General features: G+C 38.9%; 1 protein-coding gene across 1 annotated transcript in view; it reads left to right on the forward strand.

Annotated features, from left to right (window-relative positions):
• DDX10 (DEAD-box helicase 10) overlaps positions 1-19,125 on the forward strand; it is a 277,131-nt gene that overhangs the window by 26,823 nt on the left and 231,183 nt on the right. Inside the window, exons 9-10 of the mRNA XM_025358098.1 lie at positions 1,377-1,461; positions 15,366-15,464. Of these exons, the coding sequence (XP_025213883.1) occupies positions 1,377-1,461; positions 15,366-15,464 (184 nt within the window). The remainder of the gene's footprint in view (positions 1-1,376; positions 1,462-15,365; positions 15,465-19,125) is intronic.

Genomic DNA, 19,125 nt, shown 5'->3' on the forward strand with positions numbered 1-19,125 from the left:
ATTTTGTAAGAGAAAAGTAAGTAGTAAATTGGTAGCAATTGACTAACATTAAGGATGTATCAGTGAAAATTTCCATAGTATTTGTATCTTTTTTACTCTTACTGTTTCATGATAATCACACCATAGAATACTGAGGAACCTACAAAATCGAAGAGATTAAAAGTTTAAAGATATGAAAACAATTCCCGTTTCTTTGAAAATTGGAAACTTGTTTATAGATACTGAACTCATTCAACAAGAAAAATCAGTGAAATCCATGTTTTCACCATTCTAATTTTTATCTGATAAATCACTACATTTAATGCATTTAAATTTATTTTCAAAAAGCTGCTTTGTTGATTTTACAACTCCTGGCTTTGTGGGAATGGATGGGGATGGACGTAATTAGAGAGGGAAACTAGACATAGGAACAAAGCGTGAGAATAAATAGGTGATAATTCGCATCCTTCAGTCACTTAATTTTATTGTATTGTTAATTATAGCAAATTTGAAGCATACACAAAAGCTGAATATGTTTAATCTACCCTCATATACCCAACTTTAACAATTATCTTTTTCATAATCCTCCTCCTGTCCCTCTTGGAGTTCTCTAAAGCGTATGTCAGATGTCATGTTTATTAGTTTAGGCTGGAGTACAGTAGCATGATCATAGCTCACTGCAACCTTGATCTACCAGGCTCAAGTGATACTCCCACCTCAGCTTCTCCAGCAGCTGGGACTACAGGCATGTACCACCATGCCTGATTAGTTTTTATTTTACTTTATTTTTTATTGTACTTTAAGTTCTGGGGTATATGTACAGAACGTGCAGGTTTGTTACATAGGTATACATGTGCCATGGTGGTTTGCTGCATCCATCAACCCATCATCTACATTAGGTATTTCTCCTAATGCTGTCCCTCCTCTAATCTCCTACTTCCCGACAGGCCCTGATATGTGATGTTCCTCTCCCTGTGTCCATTGTTCAGCTCCCACTTATGAGTGAGAACGTGCGGTGTTTGGGTTTCTGTTCCTGTTAGTTTGCTGAGAATGATGGTTTCCAGCTTTGTCCATGTCCCCATGAGAAGTCATGCTTTCAGGTTATTAAATGTTAGGGTATTTCACTATTTGTCCGACACAAAGCAATCTGTCTCTTCTGTGTCAAATACGAAGTAATCTACATATTCAAACAGTCATTAATTTTAGTTCATTTTGTCAAGAGAAATGTTTACTATCTCTTGGTTCATGCAATTAATTTTACTTTTAATAGAGTTCATAGATGATATCCATCAGTTTGATGTGATGAAAAGTCGTGGCAAGCAATATTGTAAAATAAAAATAGTGCAGCAGGGCAGATCTTGTAACCAGTTTCTTAACTTCACATCCCTTCTCTATAGATTTCCCAGCCGTGAATTGGGTTCTTCAGTTTGATTGTCCTGAGGATGCCAACACATATATTCACAGAGCAGGTAGAACTGCCAGGTAGGTGTACTGACTAATTTCTTTTCTTTTGCTGCTATCTAAATAACAAAACTGCTTTCCCAACTGCAGATAAACGAAGAAAGCAGTTCAGGTAAGTAAGTGCTGATTTGGCATTTCATGGTGTGAGTTGATAGCAACTTGACAGCTACTGTAAATCTTAATGACTAAGACTTGATTAGTGCTGCAAAAAATCCATAAAAATCTTATTTTAGTTTGTTTTAACTTTCTTGTACTTTACGTTTCAGCAAAACTGCTCACTGAAAGTCATCTCATTGAATCCTAATGACCTGTCATTTAGGTCTAGGACTGCAGTAGTCTTCACTTATCCTCAGGGGTTGTGTTCCAAGGTCCCAGTGTATGCCTGAAAACTCAGTACCAAGCCCAATATATGCTATGTTTTTTCAATCTAGTAACTGAGACAGTTAAGTAACTAACAAGCGGGGTCTTGAGCGTGCATATGCTGGACAAAGGGATGATTCACATCGTAGGCAGGACATAGTGGATGGTGTGACATTTTATCAGGCTACTCAGAAGGGTGAGCAATTTAAAACTTATGAATTGTTTATTTCTTGAATTTTCCATTTAATATTTTTTGGGCCTGGTTAACTGTGGGTAACTGAAACCATAGAAAGCAAAACCACAGATACGGGGTTGGGGGGGACTACTTACTGTATTATTAAATCCCTATTTTCAGATGAGGAAACTGGATCTTTGAGCAGTTAAACCATTTGTTCAAAGATCCACAGAGCCGGAATTTGAACCCAGGCAGTCTGGCTCATCTAGTCTAGATCTTGTGCTCTTACCTTCTAAAGTATAGGCTAATAAGAGGCTAAGTGATTTGGAATCATAGATACCTCTTTTTCCTTTCTTCCTAGTTCTGGAAATAGAGACATTGCTGAAGACCACTCCCTCTCTCTCCTCTTTCCCATACTCCCTACTCTCCCCCAAAATATCCTATGTTTGCTCAAGAGGTATGACGAACTGTCTAGAAAAGAACTTAGTAGGCTGGGCACTGTGGCTCACACCTGTAATCCCAGCCCTTTGGGAGGCCGAGGTGGGTGGATCACGAAGTCAGGAGTTCAAGACTAGCCTGAGAAACATGGTGAAACCCTGTCTCTACTAAAAATGCAAAAAAATCAGCCAGGAGTGGTTGTGCGCGCCTGTAGTCCCAGCTACTTGGGAGACTGAGGCAGGAGAATCACTTGAACCCAGGAGGCGGAGGTTGCAGTGAGCTGAGATCGCACCACTGCATTCCAGGCTGGACGACACAGTGATGCTCTGTCTCAAAAACAACAAAACATAGTAAAGTCAGTCATTTGGAATTAAGTAGCAGAGAAAGGGATCTGAATGAATCAAAAAGGATTACACAATCTATCATTGCTATTAAGCTGTAGCAGCGAAGCTGGGAGGTATATGTTCTTGGTAGAATTGTAAATGGTTAACATTTTTCTAGATAACATATGGTAATACTTATCAACAACCTTAGAGTTGTTCTTTTTGTCTTAGTAATTCCACATCCAGAAATGGATCTTAAGAAAATAGAGAGATGAATAAAGCTTCAATATACGTTTGTCTTGTTGATGTTTGTAGTGTTTAAGAATTGGAATTTACTTTACTATGCTCTTTAGATTATGATTAATTGTGGTTAGCCACAGATGGACTGTTTCTTCAGTTTTACATTTTTGTTCTGTTTTCTTATCAAAACTGGATGATTGGGTGTTTATCATATGGATTCCAGGATTGGTCTAACTGGACCAATGGTTGCTTCCAATTTCAAGCCACAAACTCTTCTCAAAACTTTCCCGGGAATGTCAGGATCTTTAGGCCCTAGCACAGACTGTCCTGTCTGGCAGGCTTGCTTTACCACCTGCCCTGTGCCCACTTCGGCAAGTGGCCCCAAGTATGAAAGTGTACTCTATCCCTTGTTTACCTAGGAAGTCCCCTTGGAGTTTAGTTCTTGTAGATTTCTATGCATTTATATTTTTTGGGTAGCTTTGAATAAAAATTTTTTTTTGTTTGTTTTTATGTGGTCACGTTTTGTTTCAGCTGAAGTGAAGGTTTTTTGTCTTTTTATAGCCTAGCAAGAAATAGATCTTTTAAAAATTCTGTTTAATTTTCGTAAGATGTTTGAATGTTTGAGTATTTTTTTTTTGATTGATTCATGTTTATCCTGTCGGCCATCTTTAAACATGGTTTATAATAAAAATGCACTCAAATTAAATGTGCTTCTTTTCACTAGCATAAAAGAAGGGAGAGAACAGTGTAATAGTGAAAGACTATTTAAAAATAGGTTTTTTTTTTTTTTTTGGTACTTTAGGTTCTAGGGTACATGTGCACAACGTGCAGGTTTGTTACATATGTATACATGTGCCATGTTGGTGTGGTGCACCCATTAACTCGTCATTTACATTAGGTATATCTCCTAATGTTATCCCTCCCCCCTCCCCCCTCCCCACAACAGGCCCCAGTGTGTAATGCTCCCCTTCCTGTGTCCAAGTGATCTCACTGTTCAATTCCCACCTATGAGTGAGAACATGCGGTGTTTGGTTTTCTGTTCTTGCGATAGTTTGCTGAGAAAAATAGGATTTATGTATTAGCGGGTTCAAAAGTAAGTCTTAATTGCAATTGATGATATAGTTTTAAACAAGCAGTACGGTTAGGATTGGATTTTGTATATGATGTCATTGTACATTTGGACAAACTTGCTTTTAGAATTTTTTTTCTTATTGGAACTAAGTAAAATGGGACATGGGTAGAATAGTTGCCTGTTCTCTTCTCCATTTTTATGAAGGGGTAGTTGGTGCCTCATTGGTCTTTAATGTGTTAAGTACATGATTTTTGTTTTGTTTTTTTTGAGATAGTCTCACTCTGTCACCCAGGCTGGAGTGCAGTGGTGCGATCTCAGCTCACTGCAACCTCCGCCTCCAGGGTTCAAGTGATTCTCCTGCCTCAGCCTCCTCCCAAGTAGCTGGGACTATAGGCACCCGCCACCACACCTGCCTAATTTTTGTATTTTTGGTGCAGATGGCGTTTCATCATGTTGGCCAGGTTGGTCTTGAACTCCTGACCTCAAGTGATCTGCCCGCCTCAGCCTCCCAAAGTGTTGGGATTACAGGTGTAAGCCACTGTGCCTGGCGAGTACATGTTTTTGATTGTCATTCATAGTGAGTATTTTGGGAAGTCATCAGTGGTGGTCGATGGAATGACCTTCTCCATGGTGTAATTCTCCTCAGTAAATGTGTAGTTGTGTAAATCGGTACATGTACCTGTGCACATGTCTGCATTCTGTGCTCCTGTGGGCCTCTGGATAGGCAAGGTTGGGTATGGTGTCTCACAAGTGCATTGGGCCAGGGGTGTGGGAGCTTTTTATTTTTATTTTTTCTTTTCCTTTTTGATATCTTTAATATAATGTATTCTTTAATGTGATTATTTTGATATGTATTACGTACTTTTTAGATGTCCCAGTGGTATTGTTGGGGACAGGGCAGGCTGATTCCTAAAAAGAATACATTTAGCAGTAAAATTCTCCTTATATGAAGATTATTGGACATGCCAGTATAAATCAGGAAAAGATTCTAGAGGGGGGAGTATTTCAAGGTTCTTGGTTTCTAGAGAAGTTGTTGAAAATTTTATGTAGTTGAACATGCCGTGGTGAACATTAAATTGGGTCTTAATGACTGTGGAGATGAAGAGGAGTTAGAACAACATCACATTGTGTCTGAAGAGAGAGAATACTAATCTGAAAAAAATGTTTTAATGTAATTTTTAACGTGGTCATTAACTTTTAAAGCACAAGCCTGTTTGACCTTTTGTAGCCAATTAAAAATATTTTTACTTGACTATTTTAGATGTATAGTTAGTGGAAAGGTTTAGCATATATAATGCTTTTTTTTTTTTCCTGGCAGTTTAAAAGTTGCCAATAATGGGCTTAAAGATAATTAGAAAGTTTTGTGGGCCATGAGACTGAATAATTGAATTGAATAAAGGCTGAATTAAAATTTGAATCTAATTAAAATCCTGTGTATTCGGCTGTAATTAAAACCAAGTTGCCAGATAGTGTTTGCTTTTGGAATTGAACTATAATATATCGACATAGGAAAACAAAATCGTTAGCAAAATAGCTAAGATTTGGGGAATCTTTTTTTTTTTTCTTCTTATTTTAGCTAAAAAAGTGATTTGGGTACTTTTGCCTTGAAGTACCTAATTCTGTATTAATTAATTTTACCTTTCTAAATTCCTTTTGATCTGTAGCAGTGGAAAAATTTCCCTGCATTTTCCTTAACCATCACACCCCTTTTAACAAAATGATCTCCTTTAGAGATAAGTGAACCCAGGTATATGAATATAGTTTTATAATGCTGTATCCTGTGATACATTCTACCACTTTAAAAAGCAATTCTCTTTAGGGCTTATAGTTTTTTTGGTACAAAACCAAGCTATTCCAGTTTTTATAAAAATGTCCAGTTGAAAGTAGAAGATATTTGGGAATGGAAAATAGACATCAGGTATTCTCAATTAAAAAAAATGTTTTTATTTGGAGAGGGTGGGGAAGGGGTGGGGGTAGAAGATGGGCATTCATATATAACTATTTTTTTTTCCCCCAGAATAGTGGAAGATAAAATAATTTCAGCAATATTCTAATTTAGCCTTATTTGCCTGGCTACGTTTTGTGGTGCTCAGAAATTTTGTAACATAAGGAGCAGAATGTGATTCCACTAGGGGACAGCAGAGGCCAAACCTTAGCATTGCACACTCACCGGTAGCAGCTTAGATCTTAGAAAAGAGGAAGATGGCCACTAGTTAAAATCTGTAATAACTTGTGAAGAGTTCATGGCTGGTTGTGGGAGAATGCTGGTACTTTATGGAATAGCTAATGATAATTTTTTAATAGTGACTTTAATTGGTTTGTGAATTGAAATAATAAAAGTAAAAAGACAGTTTTCATGAGCATTTACTTTCCAAGGGTTACCATGTGTACCTTAGATATAAGATAGAAGCAATCTTTGTTAGTGAAAATGATTTCTTTCATTCCTTTAGCTTACATTTATGAAGGTCTACAGTCTGCTCCTCGTAGATAGTGGCTGATGCTTCTTTACATGACCTTCTGCCTTTGTTGGTATCTAAGATTTAAAGGTTGCATAAAAGGTCACAGCAAATTTATTTTGCATCTTGAAGCAGTGAGGAGCTGGGGGAGAGTATAGCCAGTATGGCTGTAGCAGTAGATAAGGAGGGCTGATATTTCTTAGGAGCCTGTTTCCCAGGCATCCCTTGGGAATATTTCTTAGGAGTCTATTTCCCAGGTACCCCTTGGGAATAGAGGTGCTCCCACTTTATTCTCCTGTCTAGTCAATATAGCAGGCAGAGTGTTCCTTCTAAAACATAAGTTGGATTATATCACTCCTCTGATGGCATACCATTTCACTCAGAGTGAAAGCCAATGACCCCCTGGGCCTAAGCTATTAATCCCTTTCCCTCCAGTTTCCTGGTATTCTCCCCTTGTTCTCTGTGCTCCATACTGGTCTTGCTGTTTCTTGTATGTGCCAGGCATGCTTTTGCCTGTAGGGCCTTTATACTGGTGCTCTGTCTTTTCTGCTGGAATGCATTTTCCTCAAGTATCCACATGCCTGTCTTCCTTACCCTCCCCTAGCACTCCTTTTCACTCTGCTCGACATTCCTTTTTCCAAAGTCCTTTATCACCTTCAAATATACTATTTACTTAGTATTTTTTTACATTGCTTTTCACCTTGATTGTAAGTTCCATAAAAGCAGCAATGTTTGTTTAGTGTACTGATGTACCCTAAGTGCTTAGAACAGGACCTGACATGTAGTTAGACATTTGAGATAGTGATTCAGACTCACGAATCAGATCTTACCTAATATGTTAATTATCCTAATATGTTAATTTATTGTTGTGTAACAAATTGACCCATGGCTTGGTGGCTTAAAGCAGTAACCATTTATTATCGCAACAACCATTTATTATCTTGCAGCTTCTGTGGGTCAGGAACCCAGCCAGTGTGGTTCATCTGGGTCCTCTGGCTCTCAGTCTATCACAAGGCTGTAATGAAGGTGTCACATGGTCATTTACGGTTCAACTAGGGTTGCATTCATTCTCAGATTTATTCACATAGTTGTTTCCAGATTCATTTCCTCCTTGGCTGTTGGTCAGAGGCATCTCTCAGTTCCTTTTCATGTGGTCTTCTTCACAGGATAGCCACAACATGGTAACTGACGTCATCAGAGAGGGCAGATGACAGCTGAGGGAGAGGAAGATGAAGCAGTAATGTCTTTCATGACCTAGACTTGGAAGTCGCAGTCCATCTTTCATGTAACATCCTGGTGGTTGCATGTCAGTTCTGTTCCCTGTTGGGGGACTACACAAGGGTGTCAATACCAGGAGGTGCAGATTATTGGGAGTTGTTCTATAAGCTGCCTACCACACCCAACATTGAATTTTACCACTGATTACAAGGATAAAAGCAATCCTGAGGTAGAGGTGAAATAGGAAGAGGTGTGGGATCTCCATTATAGCTCCCTGGTTATTTTCTTGCCAAATTAGGGCAAGCTCTGGCCCAGGTTAACATAGAAGGCTCTAAATAATGTGTAGCTTAGATGGACACTTGCATAGATGGACTATTTGTATACTTGGTTACAAAGCCCACCAGAGAAGCATACTTTTAAGTTCATAAATTGTGAACAACCATGGTACATCCTATTAAAAGCCTCTCATAGGTGAGAACTCTCACGTAGCAAATGTTTGTTTCCCTGGAGATCTGTCATTAATATATTTTCTAGGAGATTTGACCATATCACTTTTATTGGGGTGTAGAGCGCGCAGGGCATCCTCTTTCCTACCTCCCACCCCTGTACTACACAGAGAACGAGTAGACTGTGGTTTAGCCTTTTACTTCCCAAACTCAATAAATATTTGCATGAATGAACTCATTTAGCTCATCGAACAATTCATGAAGGAGGTTCTCGTATTAGGAAACTCTTTCTCAGCGACTTTAAGGTAGATTATGTCTACGATTTCTCAGTTTAGTAAGTACCAGGCCTGGGATTTATGCTTAGTTCTTTCTGACTCTAGAACTCATTCCTGCCAGTTGTGCCCTGATCCAGCTGTTTACATCTAATGGATTACATCTAATGGAGCAGCCCTGCTGCTCCCATGCAGGGCTTCTAGAATGCATGGGAGCCAGTTACTGGGAGAAGAAAGGTAGATGTCTTTAAATTCGTTGACATTTGTGGTCATGAAGACAAACTAAGAGTGTATGCGTTTTCTTTCTTTGGACTATGAGAGATAGACATCCTGTAGTTGTTCCATCACTGCCTTTAGAAAGTCAGGAATCTGAGGTTTGAATTTGACTTTGTCACCTAATGACCATGTACCCTTGGACAAGTCTTTAACTTCTCTAAGCCAAGGCTTGTTCTCTGGTAAAATGGGGTTAATCGTATCTCTGTTATTTCCTGGAAGGATAATTTTAGATAGTATCAGTACCGCTTTCATTTGAGGTTTCTTTTTATTCTTACTCTGTTACAATTTAGCCTTTTTCTTTTTTTTTTTTAAAAAGTCTTTTCTGGAGACAAAGTTGATAGAATTTAATGATTTCTATCCTTTCTCTGTGAACCCCATAAATCCTTGTTCTTAATCAGTTTGCTAGAAGCTTTCCATGCAATATGTATTAGCCAGCTTGGTTTCTTTCTAATTACTTACGGTGAACTTCATTTGTCACTGTTGGGCCTGACATGGTATACCTGTTCGTTATTTGAGATCTTAAGGTGCAGATGACTTTCTTTTCCCCAGAATATTTCCAAACCTGTTTTTTCCTTTTTTAAATCTAGTGTAGAATCTTCAGACATTCTGTAAGTCAGAGATAACCTTTTTCCTGGAATAAGCTCTCCTTTGTACCATGTTGTGCAGGAGGAACAGAACAGTTGGACTCAGATCCCTTATGGCTGTCTTTCTGCATGTGCATTATAGACTGCACTGTTCTCCCCCAGTGACATGAAATCTTGGGGATGGTTGTCACAGGTAAGGCTGAGGTCCAGGGAGAATAGAAGGAGATACAGGGCAGGAAAAAGAGAGGACTGTGTAATAGTAGAGCCTAACCAACAAATACCTCCCTTTCTCCACCTCTTGATTATTGTATTGTGAGCAGTGACTAGCAAATCAGTAGTCAGAGTTATAGTTTTAGATCCTAAAGGGACATAAATTAGTCAATTGTATAATGTAGAAATAAGAAAATGTAGTAAATAGTGATTTATTTTATCTAAAGTTACACAGCTAATAGTATAACAGGACTAGAACCCAGTTCTTTTGACTAAATCTGGTGGTGTTTTTTTGTGTGTGTGTGTTTTTTTTTTTTTTTTTTTTTTTGTGACTGAGTCTCACTCTGTTGCCCAGGTTGGAATGCAGTGGTGTGATCTCGACTCACTGCAACCTCTGCCTCCTGGGTTGAAGTGATTCTCTTGTCTCAGCCTCCCAAGTAGCTAGAACTACAGGGTGCGTCACCACACCTGGCTAATTTTTGTAGTTTTAGTAGAGATGGGGTTTTACCATGTTGGCCAGGCTGGACTCAAACTCCTGACCAGTGATCTGTCTGCCTGGTATCCCAAAGTGCTGGGGTTACAGGCGTGAGCCACCGTCCCTGGCCAAGTCTAGAGTTTTATCTGCTGATAAAGCTTCTAGTGTTCACTCACCAAATATTTGTTGTGCATGTGTTAGGGACACATGACAAATGTCCTGTCCTCAAATGTCCTTGAGGACATGTACATGTCCTCAAATTTAATAATCAAGATAAGGAAATATACTAATATTGGTAGTACTAGGATGTATGTTAAATGAGGTAAGAGTGAAACAAAAGATGTAGGTCTTAAAAGCTTTGTTTTTTAAAAAACTTATTTTTAATAACTTGTATTACAAAAATAATGCTTATTCACTATACAGATTCTAGACTATAATGACAAAGTCACCTAAAATCCACCACTTAGAAATGCTTTTTTCTTGTACGTCTGTGTATATTTTTTCTAGTTATAAAAATGGGATTGTTATAAATAAACTTTCTGTAACCTGACTTGTAACGTGGAGAACCAGGCTAAGAGAACTGAGGGTGGCTAGGCAGTTGTGAATGGCATATCACAGACCATGGTAGGACGATAGTAGAAAGGATGAATGAGCAAAGTTTAAGGGACAATTAAAGACCCAACTGGAATGGAGTTGATGTGTTGGAGAATCTGAATTTGAGTAGTTAAAGATTATTGGCTCATGGGTAGAAGGGAAATTATTGCCAGAATGGCAGGGCTTTTTTCCTGCCTCTGGCTCTAGTTTGTTTGAAAGTTATTTCAGTGGAAGAATTACCTTGTACACCCAAACCAATGGTCTGGATTCCTGTTTTAACTAGAAATACTAGTGAGCTGCAGGATGTGGAGATAAGCTTCCTGATACCAGCTAGACAATCATGACCAATCTGTTGAGTATTCTTGTTTCTGGAGGGAATCCTGATGTAACTGAAAAAGTAGTGGATTTAGAAGTTTAAAGTCTCTGATATTTAGTAAGTAGCTGATTTTAGGCCAACCTCCTGGGCTCTCAGGAATACTATTTTGTATTGCTACTTCCTGCTGGTTGCTTGCTTTTAAGACCTGCAAGTTTATATATTAATACAAAAAAATTGTTCATAAATTTGGAAGAGCTGCATAAATTCAGTATAGTATTGATACTGATGGCGAAAATGAAATTTTGTTTCAGATGCTTTTTATCGGGTGGCTAGACTGTCTCTTAAAATAATTTGTCATGGTGACTAGTTAATAATACTGTATTGTATTCTTGAAAAATGCTGACAGTGGGTGTTAAATGTTCTCTACACAAAAATGATAACTGTGAGGTGATACATATTTTAATTACCTAGACTTAACTATTCCACAATGTGTATATACTCTAAGACATCATGTTGTACATGACAAATACAATTTATCAATTTGAAATAAATATGTTTTGAAAACAAATATGTCTAAATGTAGTTTTGAAGTGTAGATCTTTTTTTTTTTATTTTTGAAATGGAGTCTCGCGCTGTTTACAGGCTGGAGTGCAGTGGCGTGATCTCTGCTCACTGCAACCTCTGCCTCCTGGGTGCAAATGATTCTCCTGCCTCAGCCTCTCCAGTAGCTGGGACTACAGGCGTGTGCCACCATGTGCAGCTAATTTTTGTATTTTTAGGAGAGTCGAGGTTTCACCATGTTGGCCAGGATGGTCTCGATCTCTTGGCCTCGTGATCTACCTGCCTCAGCCGCCCAAAGTACTGGATTACAGGCGTGAGCCACCGCGCCTGGCCTAAAGTGTAGATCTTTTGAAGAACACGTATTTCTTATGTGTTTAGCCTTGGGCCTTGAATATTGCTTTTGAAATCTAAAAGCTCGCTCATGGGTAAATAGACTGTATTCTTGCAAGCATTTTTTAAAAAAGTGAAATGTACTTATGCCTTCTTTTAAAAAGTGCTTTTCGGCCGGGCGCGGTGGCTCAAGCCTGTAATCCCAGCACTTTGGGAGGCCGAGACGGGTGGATCACGAGGTCAGGAGATCGAGACCATCCTGGCTAACACGGTGAAACCCTGTCTCTACTAAGAAATACAAAAAACTAGCCGGGCGAGGTGGCGGGCGTCTGTAGTCCCAGCTACTCGGGAGGCTGAGGCCGGAGAATGGCGTGAACCCGGGAGGCGGAGCTTGCAGTGAGCTGAGATCCGGCCACTGCACTCTAGCCTGGGCTACAGAGCGAGACTCCGTCTCAAAAAAAAAAAAAAAAAAAAAAAAAAAGTGCTTTTATTCTAGAATAAAAGCTTACTGGGGAACTTTTGGTATTAGCATGTGGGAGATAACTTGTGGTTTATGTTGTTTCAGGGAAAAGATGTGTGTAATGTAAAATAGGTAAAATGGCCAATGATCTTTTTAATGGGTGCTTGCCTTATGGATTTGACTTTGGGTATTTTCCATTTTCCATTTTCCATGGGGAGTCTTTTTCTTCTAAAATTCCGCTGTTGCTATTTGTCTTAACCTTGTGTAGCCTTCTACATATATTCTGTTAGCTGAGGCTTTAAAAGGTTTGATCATGGGCCCTTTGTGACTTTAGTCCTGACTCATCTTCCCCAGTTCTCCCTGGGAATGAGTAGATGAGATGAACAGAGGTGTGACTAGCCTTATTATTCCTTTCTAGGAGTCAGTTGGAACATGAGAGAACATTGAGTGAATGCCTTTTTGATCTCCTAGGTTCTCTTACCTCTTTGCCACAGTTCTTGCCCTATGTAGATTTGTGGGCCTTTTTATTTCATCTTGCCATCCCTGAACTTGAATATAGAGTGTTAAAAGGGTTGACTGTTGCGTAGCCCTCAACCCACTGTTCTCCTCCTTCCTAATGGTTCCAGACAGAATAAGCCTTTCTACTTCTGGAGGTAATTCGCTTAACCTCAAGAGTCTGGCTGCCTCAAGGGCATTTTGGAAGTATACTGCTTAGGAGTCAGCATTAACTGATTCCTGTCCTCTTTGGACCTGTAATCTTTCCTTGGTGGAGTCTGGGAGCTTCAGACATGATGTCTCTCCGTTATCTTGTCTGCTCAGTGTGTCACCTCACTGCTTTATGTAGTAATAAATGCTGCCTTCACACATGGTCTGGTCCCATACTGCTTAGGGATCTGCTTTAAATTCATAATTTTTTTTAGTGAACAAAGATGAAGTGAGTCATATTATTCTATGTTAAAATACTATGAGGAAGGTATTTGGTACTAGTCTTTCAGTTCTAAACAGATAATTGATGAAAGTAGTAAATTGTATGTTCAGCATCACTCTGTCCCCTCTGTTGACTAGAAAAGCAAGTAGGCATGAAGAAGATGAAAGTATCCAATGGGCTCTCAAATGGTGCCTTAGCCCATGGAAAACTCGATTACCCCATCTATATCCCTTCCCCTAATGTCGGATTAATTCCTAATTATTCTTTAGGTCTCAGTTTAGATGTTAGTTTCTCCAGGCAGTGCCACCTCTCAGTATGTCAAAGCCAGTTTTTCCTTCCAGAATTTGATGATAAAATTCTACTTACATATTGGTGGTATTCAGTCTCTGTATGCAGAGACATTCTGGGGCCTCTAAAAACAGGCTCTAATGTACCTTTCTAGCAGTCTTTCCTGCTGTTTGTGTACCCTGGGCTTCAGTGGAATACATTTTCCTTGTATTTTCTGGCTTCCACTCCCTTGTTTATGCCATTCTTCTCTGTTGTACCTTATTCTCTTCACTACTTTAGATGCTAATGACTTCTGGCTGCATGGATGGTTTAGTCCAGTACTGCCTAGGGGGACAGCTTTAAACTCTTTTCCATCTTCAAGGCCCACCTGAAATTTCATTTCATATTCTGTGACATATTTTTGTTTTTCTCTGGCTAACCCCGAGTGGCCTCTTTTCCTTTCTGAGTTGGTGGTTTATTGCCTATGGTTGTCCTTTTGCACCTACTTATTTACTGTTTTGTGACTGTTCTCTTGATTCTCTTGCCTGTGTGTTTGTTTTTTATAGTTAACAGGAACATTAGATCACTGGAGACAGGGATTTTCATCTTCTGTTTGTTTATGTTCTTTACAGTTTATGCCCACAACAAAGTTTCTCAGTAAAAGGTTTATTTGCTCCTCACATTTTACAGTATGAATCCTGGTGAGAGTGTTTTGAGATTTTTTCTTCTTTTTATTTAAAAAATTTCTCCAAGTATCCAATTGTGTTCTGTGTTTTACTGCTTGTATGTAATGGCTGACATGAAGGTATTGGGAAAATCTGTATGCAAGTAGCACAAGAAGCTTAGTAACTACAGGATGTTTTGTGGCCCATGTCAGTACAAATTTCTGAAGATGCAGCATGGAATAAGATTTTACTAGGTGAGGGAAGAGAAGTAACATGGATTGGAGCCGAGTGTTTTACTTGAACAGAACTCTTCCTTCCTTCCTTCCTTCCTTCCTTCCTTCCTTCCTTCCTTCCTTCCTTCCTTCCTTCCTTCCTTCCCTCCCTCCCTCCCTCCCTCCCTCCCTCCCTCCCTCCCTCCCTCCTTCCTTCCTTCCTTTCTCGCTTTCTCGCTTTCTCTTTCTCTCTCTCTCTTTCTCTCTCTCTCTCTCTTTCTTTCTCTCTTTCTTTTTTTTTTGAGACGGAGTCTTGCTCTGTTGCCCAGGCTGGAGTGCAGTGGCGTCATCTCAGCTCACTGCAACCTGCATCTCCTGGGTTCAAGCAATTCTACCTCAGCCTCCCTAGAAGATGGGATTACAGGCACCCGCCACCACGCCCAGCCAATTTTTGCATTTTTAGTAGACACGGGGTTTCACCACGTTGGCCACGCTGATCTCAGACTCCTGACCTTGGGTTATCTACCCGCCTCGGCTTCCCAGAAGTGCTGGAATTACATGCATGAGCCACCGCGCCTGGCCGAACAGATCTATTTCTTATAACTAATGCTTCAGGACAATTTTACTTCCAAGGTGTAAATAAAACCCCCAGGAAAAGGAATTGATTTTTTTTTTAAACGTATATATTGGGTGCCATATTTCTGCAGAGATTAACTTTATTATGATCCTCTAGTGGCTTGAGTGAGAAATTGTCTCCTTGTTATATGGATAGAGAGCTATTTAAGAAAATCTCTTTAATTGATTTATTTCTTAGAATTTAGATCATCTTCTGTGGAACAGCCTGAAAGTCACTAGGAATGATAATTAGTGATGAAAATGATATGAGGTGTTCAGAGTCCTAGTTTTCTGTTATTAGAGGTTGAAAGCCAGTCTCTGATATTTAATGATTAGATGAACTGGTTTCCATGTTTATCTATTCATCACACTGTTACAATGTAAAATGCAGATTACATTGATGTGTTAAAGTTTTTGTTTCTTTTTGTTTAGGTACAAAGAGGATGGTGAAGCTTTATTAATTTTGCTTCCCTCAGAAACAGCTATGGTGCAGCAGCTTCTTCAGAAGAAAGTACCTGTGAAGGAAACCAAGTAAGACCTACTTGTTGTCTTTATGTTTTTAGGAAAATGAAGACATGAAATTGTTATGCTTAATTATGTGCACCTAATTCCCTCCTCCCCCTAATTTATTCAACTGCCTGGTTTGACTTTTATCAAAAGGCTCTTTTTAGAACAGTTTTAGGTTCACAGGAAAATTGAGAGGAAGATAGAGTTCTCATATAGCCCATTCCCCGAACATGCACAGCCTCTGCCATTATCAACATCCCCCACCAGAGTACACCTGCTACAATTGATGAACCTACGTTGACGTTTTCCACCAAAGTCCATAGTTTACACTAGGGTTCATTCTTGGTGGTGTCCACTCTGTGTGCTTGCACAAATGTGTAATGATGCGTATCTACCATTTTAATATCATACGGCATTTTCACTGCTCTAAAAATCCTGTGCTCTACCTGTTTATTCCTCTCCCCTCCCCCTGAACCTCTGACAACTACTGATCTTTTTAGTGTCTCCATAGGTTTCTTTCCAGAATGTCATATATTATAGTTGGAATTATACGGTACCTAGCCTTTTCATATTGGCTTCTTTCACTTAGTAGTATGCATTTAAGGTTGTTTTGTTTTGACCTTGTTTATATAACCAACTATAGCCTGGTTATAAAAAGGACAGATTTGTATTGATTTTATGCAAATAACCAGATTGCCATAAAAGCTAGTAAGTTGTCTGAATTCTGATGGGTCAGGGAGAATAAGGTGCTATATAAAGAATGTCATTTGTAGGTTACTAAATACAGGGTTAAAGATAGATCAGGAAGAGAAAAGATCTTTTCATTCCCTTAATAAAAATATGTAAGATCACATCAGTAATATTAAAACCAAAAAGCCACAATTAGATTCTTGTCAGCAGTTCCCTTAATCCTGCTTAAGTCTTATAACTAGTGGATATTGGATTAACGTTCAACTTTCAAAGGTCTGAAGGACATCTTTTTTTTTTTTTTTTTTTGAGACGCCCAGACTGGAGTGCAGTGGCATGATCTCGGCTCACTGCAAGCTCCACCGCCCGGGTTCATACCATTCTCCTGCCTCAGCCTCCCGAGTAGCTGGGACTATAGGCGCCCACCACCACGTCTGGCTAATTTTTAGTATTTTTAGTAGAGACGAGGTTTCACCATGTCAGCCAGGGTGGTCTGGATCTCCTGACCTCGTGATCCACCCTCCTTGGCCTCCCAAAGTATTGGGATTACAGGCGTGAGCCACCACGCCCGACCCTGAAGGACATCATAATTGCTTCCAAGTTCTGGCAGTTATGAGTAAAGCTGCTATAAACATCCATGTGAAGGTTTTTGTGTAGACATAAGTTTTCAACTCCTTTGGATAGATATTACCAAGGAGCATGATTGCTGGGCCAGATGGTAAGAATATGTTTTGTTTTCTAAGAAACTGCCAAACTGTCTTCCAAAGTGGCGACACCATTTTGAATTCCTGCCAGCAAAGAATGAGAGTTCCTGTTGCTCCACATTCTTGCTAGCATTTGTAGATATTCTTTATCAAGGTGAGGAAATTGTCCTCTATTCCTAGTTTACTGAGTTAAAAAAAAAAAAAGATCATGAGTGGATATTGGATTTTGTAAAAAAAAAAAAAAAAAAATAAAATTTTTTTTAAATCTGATGAGATCATGCGATTTTTTTTTTCTTCTTTTTTAGCCTGGTGATGTGATGGAGTACATTAAGGTCTTTTTTTTTTTTTTTAAAAATGTTAAACTAGCCTTGCATTCCTGGGATAAATGTCACTTGGTTATGATGTATAATTATTTCTGTACCTTGTTGGATTCAATTTGCTAATATTTTGTTAGATTTATACCTAAGTGTTTCATTTTTGGGAGTGCTAATAATGTAAATAGTATTGCTTTTGGTTTCAAATTCCACTTATTTATTGCTGGTAAATTGGTGTTCATAGTATTCTTTCTTTTCTTTCTTTCTTTTTTTTTTTTTTTTGACAGAGTCTTGCTCTGTTGCTCAGGCTGGAGTGCAGTCTTACAGTCTTGGCTCACTGCAACCTCTACCTCCTGTGTTCAGGCAATTCTCATGCCTCAGCCTCCCAAGAAGCTAGAACTACAGGCATGTGCCACCATGCCTGGCTAAATTTTGTATTTTTAGTAGAAATGGGGTCTTGCCATGTTGGCCAGGCTGGTCTTGAACTCCTGGCCTCAAGCAATCTGCCTTTCTTGGCCTCCCAAATTTGTTCATAGTAGTCTTTTTATCCTTTTGATGTCTGTGGGATTAGTAGTGATGTTCCCTTTTTCATTTGTGATAAAAACAGGAAAGTAATTAACTTTTGTATATTAATCTTCAATCTTGTAGTCTTGCTATAATTGCTTATTAGTCTAGTTTCTTTGTCCATTCTTTTCGATTTCCTACATAGGTGATCATGCATCTGTGAACAAAGCCAGTTTTATTTCTTTCCTAATCAGTATGCCTTTTATTTCGTTTTCTTGTCTTATTGCATTAATTAGGACTTCTAGAATGATGTTGGACAGCAGTGGTGAGAGGGGACATCTTGATCTTAGCAGGAGAGCTTCCAGTTTCTCACCATGAAGTATGATATTAGCAGTAGGTTTTTTTGTATTTGTTGAGGACTTTTGCATCTATCATTATGAGTGATACTGGTCTGTAGTTTTTTCTCCCCTGTAAGGTCTGTGTCTGGTTTTGGTATTAAAGTGATATTGGCCTCATAGAATGAGTTAGGAAGTATTCCCTTTGACTCTGTCTTCTGAAAGAGATTATAGGAAATTGGTATTTCTTTCTTAAATGTTTGGTAGAATTTATGGGTGAGCCCATCTGGGCTTGGTGATTTCTGTTTTGGAAGGTTATAAATTATTGATTCAATGTCTTTAATAGATAGTAGCCTATTGAGAGTGTTTACTTCTTGTAAGATTTTGTCATTCAAGGAATTGGTCCATTTCATCTAGGTTATCAAATATGTGGGCATAGAGGTGTTCATAATCTTTTTATGCTTTTAATGTCCATGGGATTTGTAATGATATTCCTTCTTTCATTTCCAATAATAACTTGTGTCCTTTTGTTTTCTTAGTATGGTTATAGGCTTATGACTTCTTTTAGTTATTTATTCTTTTTAAAGGACGAGCTCGTGATTTAATTTTTTCCCCCCTATTGATTTCCTGTTTTTAATTTCAGTCATTTCTACTCTAGTTCTTATTTCTTCTGCTTGCTTTTGATTTAATTTACCCCTTTTCTGTTTCCCAAGTTGGAACTGTAGATGATTTATTTTTAGGTACTTTCTTTCTAATATAGTCATATGTTGCTTAATTATGGGAATAAGTTTGAGAAAGGGATCATTAATTTTATCCTTGTATAAACATCATAGACTACACTTACACAAACCTAGATGGTATAGCTTACTACATACCTAGGCTATATGGTATAGCCTGTTGCATTTAGGCTACAAACCTGTACAGCATTAATACTGTACATGCGGCCGGGCGCGGTGGCTCAAGCCTGTAATCCCAGCACTTTGGGAGGCCGAGGCGGGTGGATCACGAGGTCAGGAGATCGAGACTATCCTGGCTAACATGGTGAAACCCCGTCTCTACTAAAAATACAAAAAACTAGCCGGGCGCGGTAGCGGGCGCCTGTAGTCCCAGCTACTTGGGAGGCTGAGGCGGGAGAATGGCG

The sequence above is a fragment of the Theropithecus gelada genome, chromosome 14, assembly GCF_003255815.1.
Source record: "Theropithecus gelada isolate Dixy chromosome 14, Tgel_1.0, whole genome shotgun sequence".
NCBI classification, from domain to species: Eukaryota; Metazoa; Chordata; class Mammalia; order Primates; family Cercopithecidae; genus Theropithecus; species Theropithecus gelada.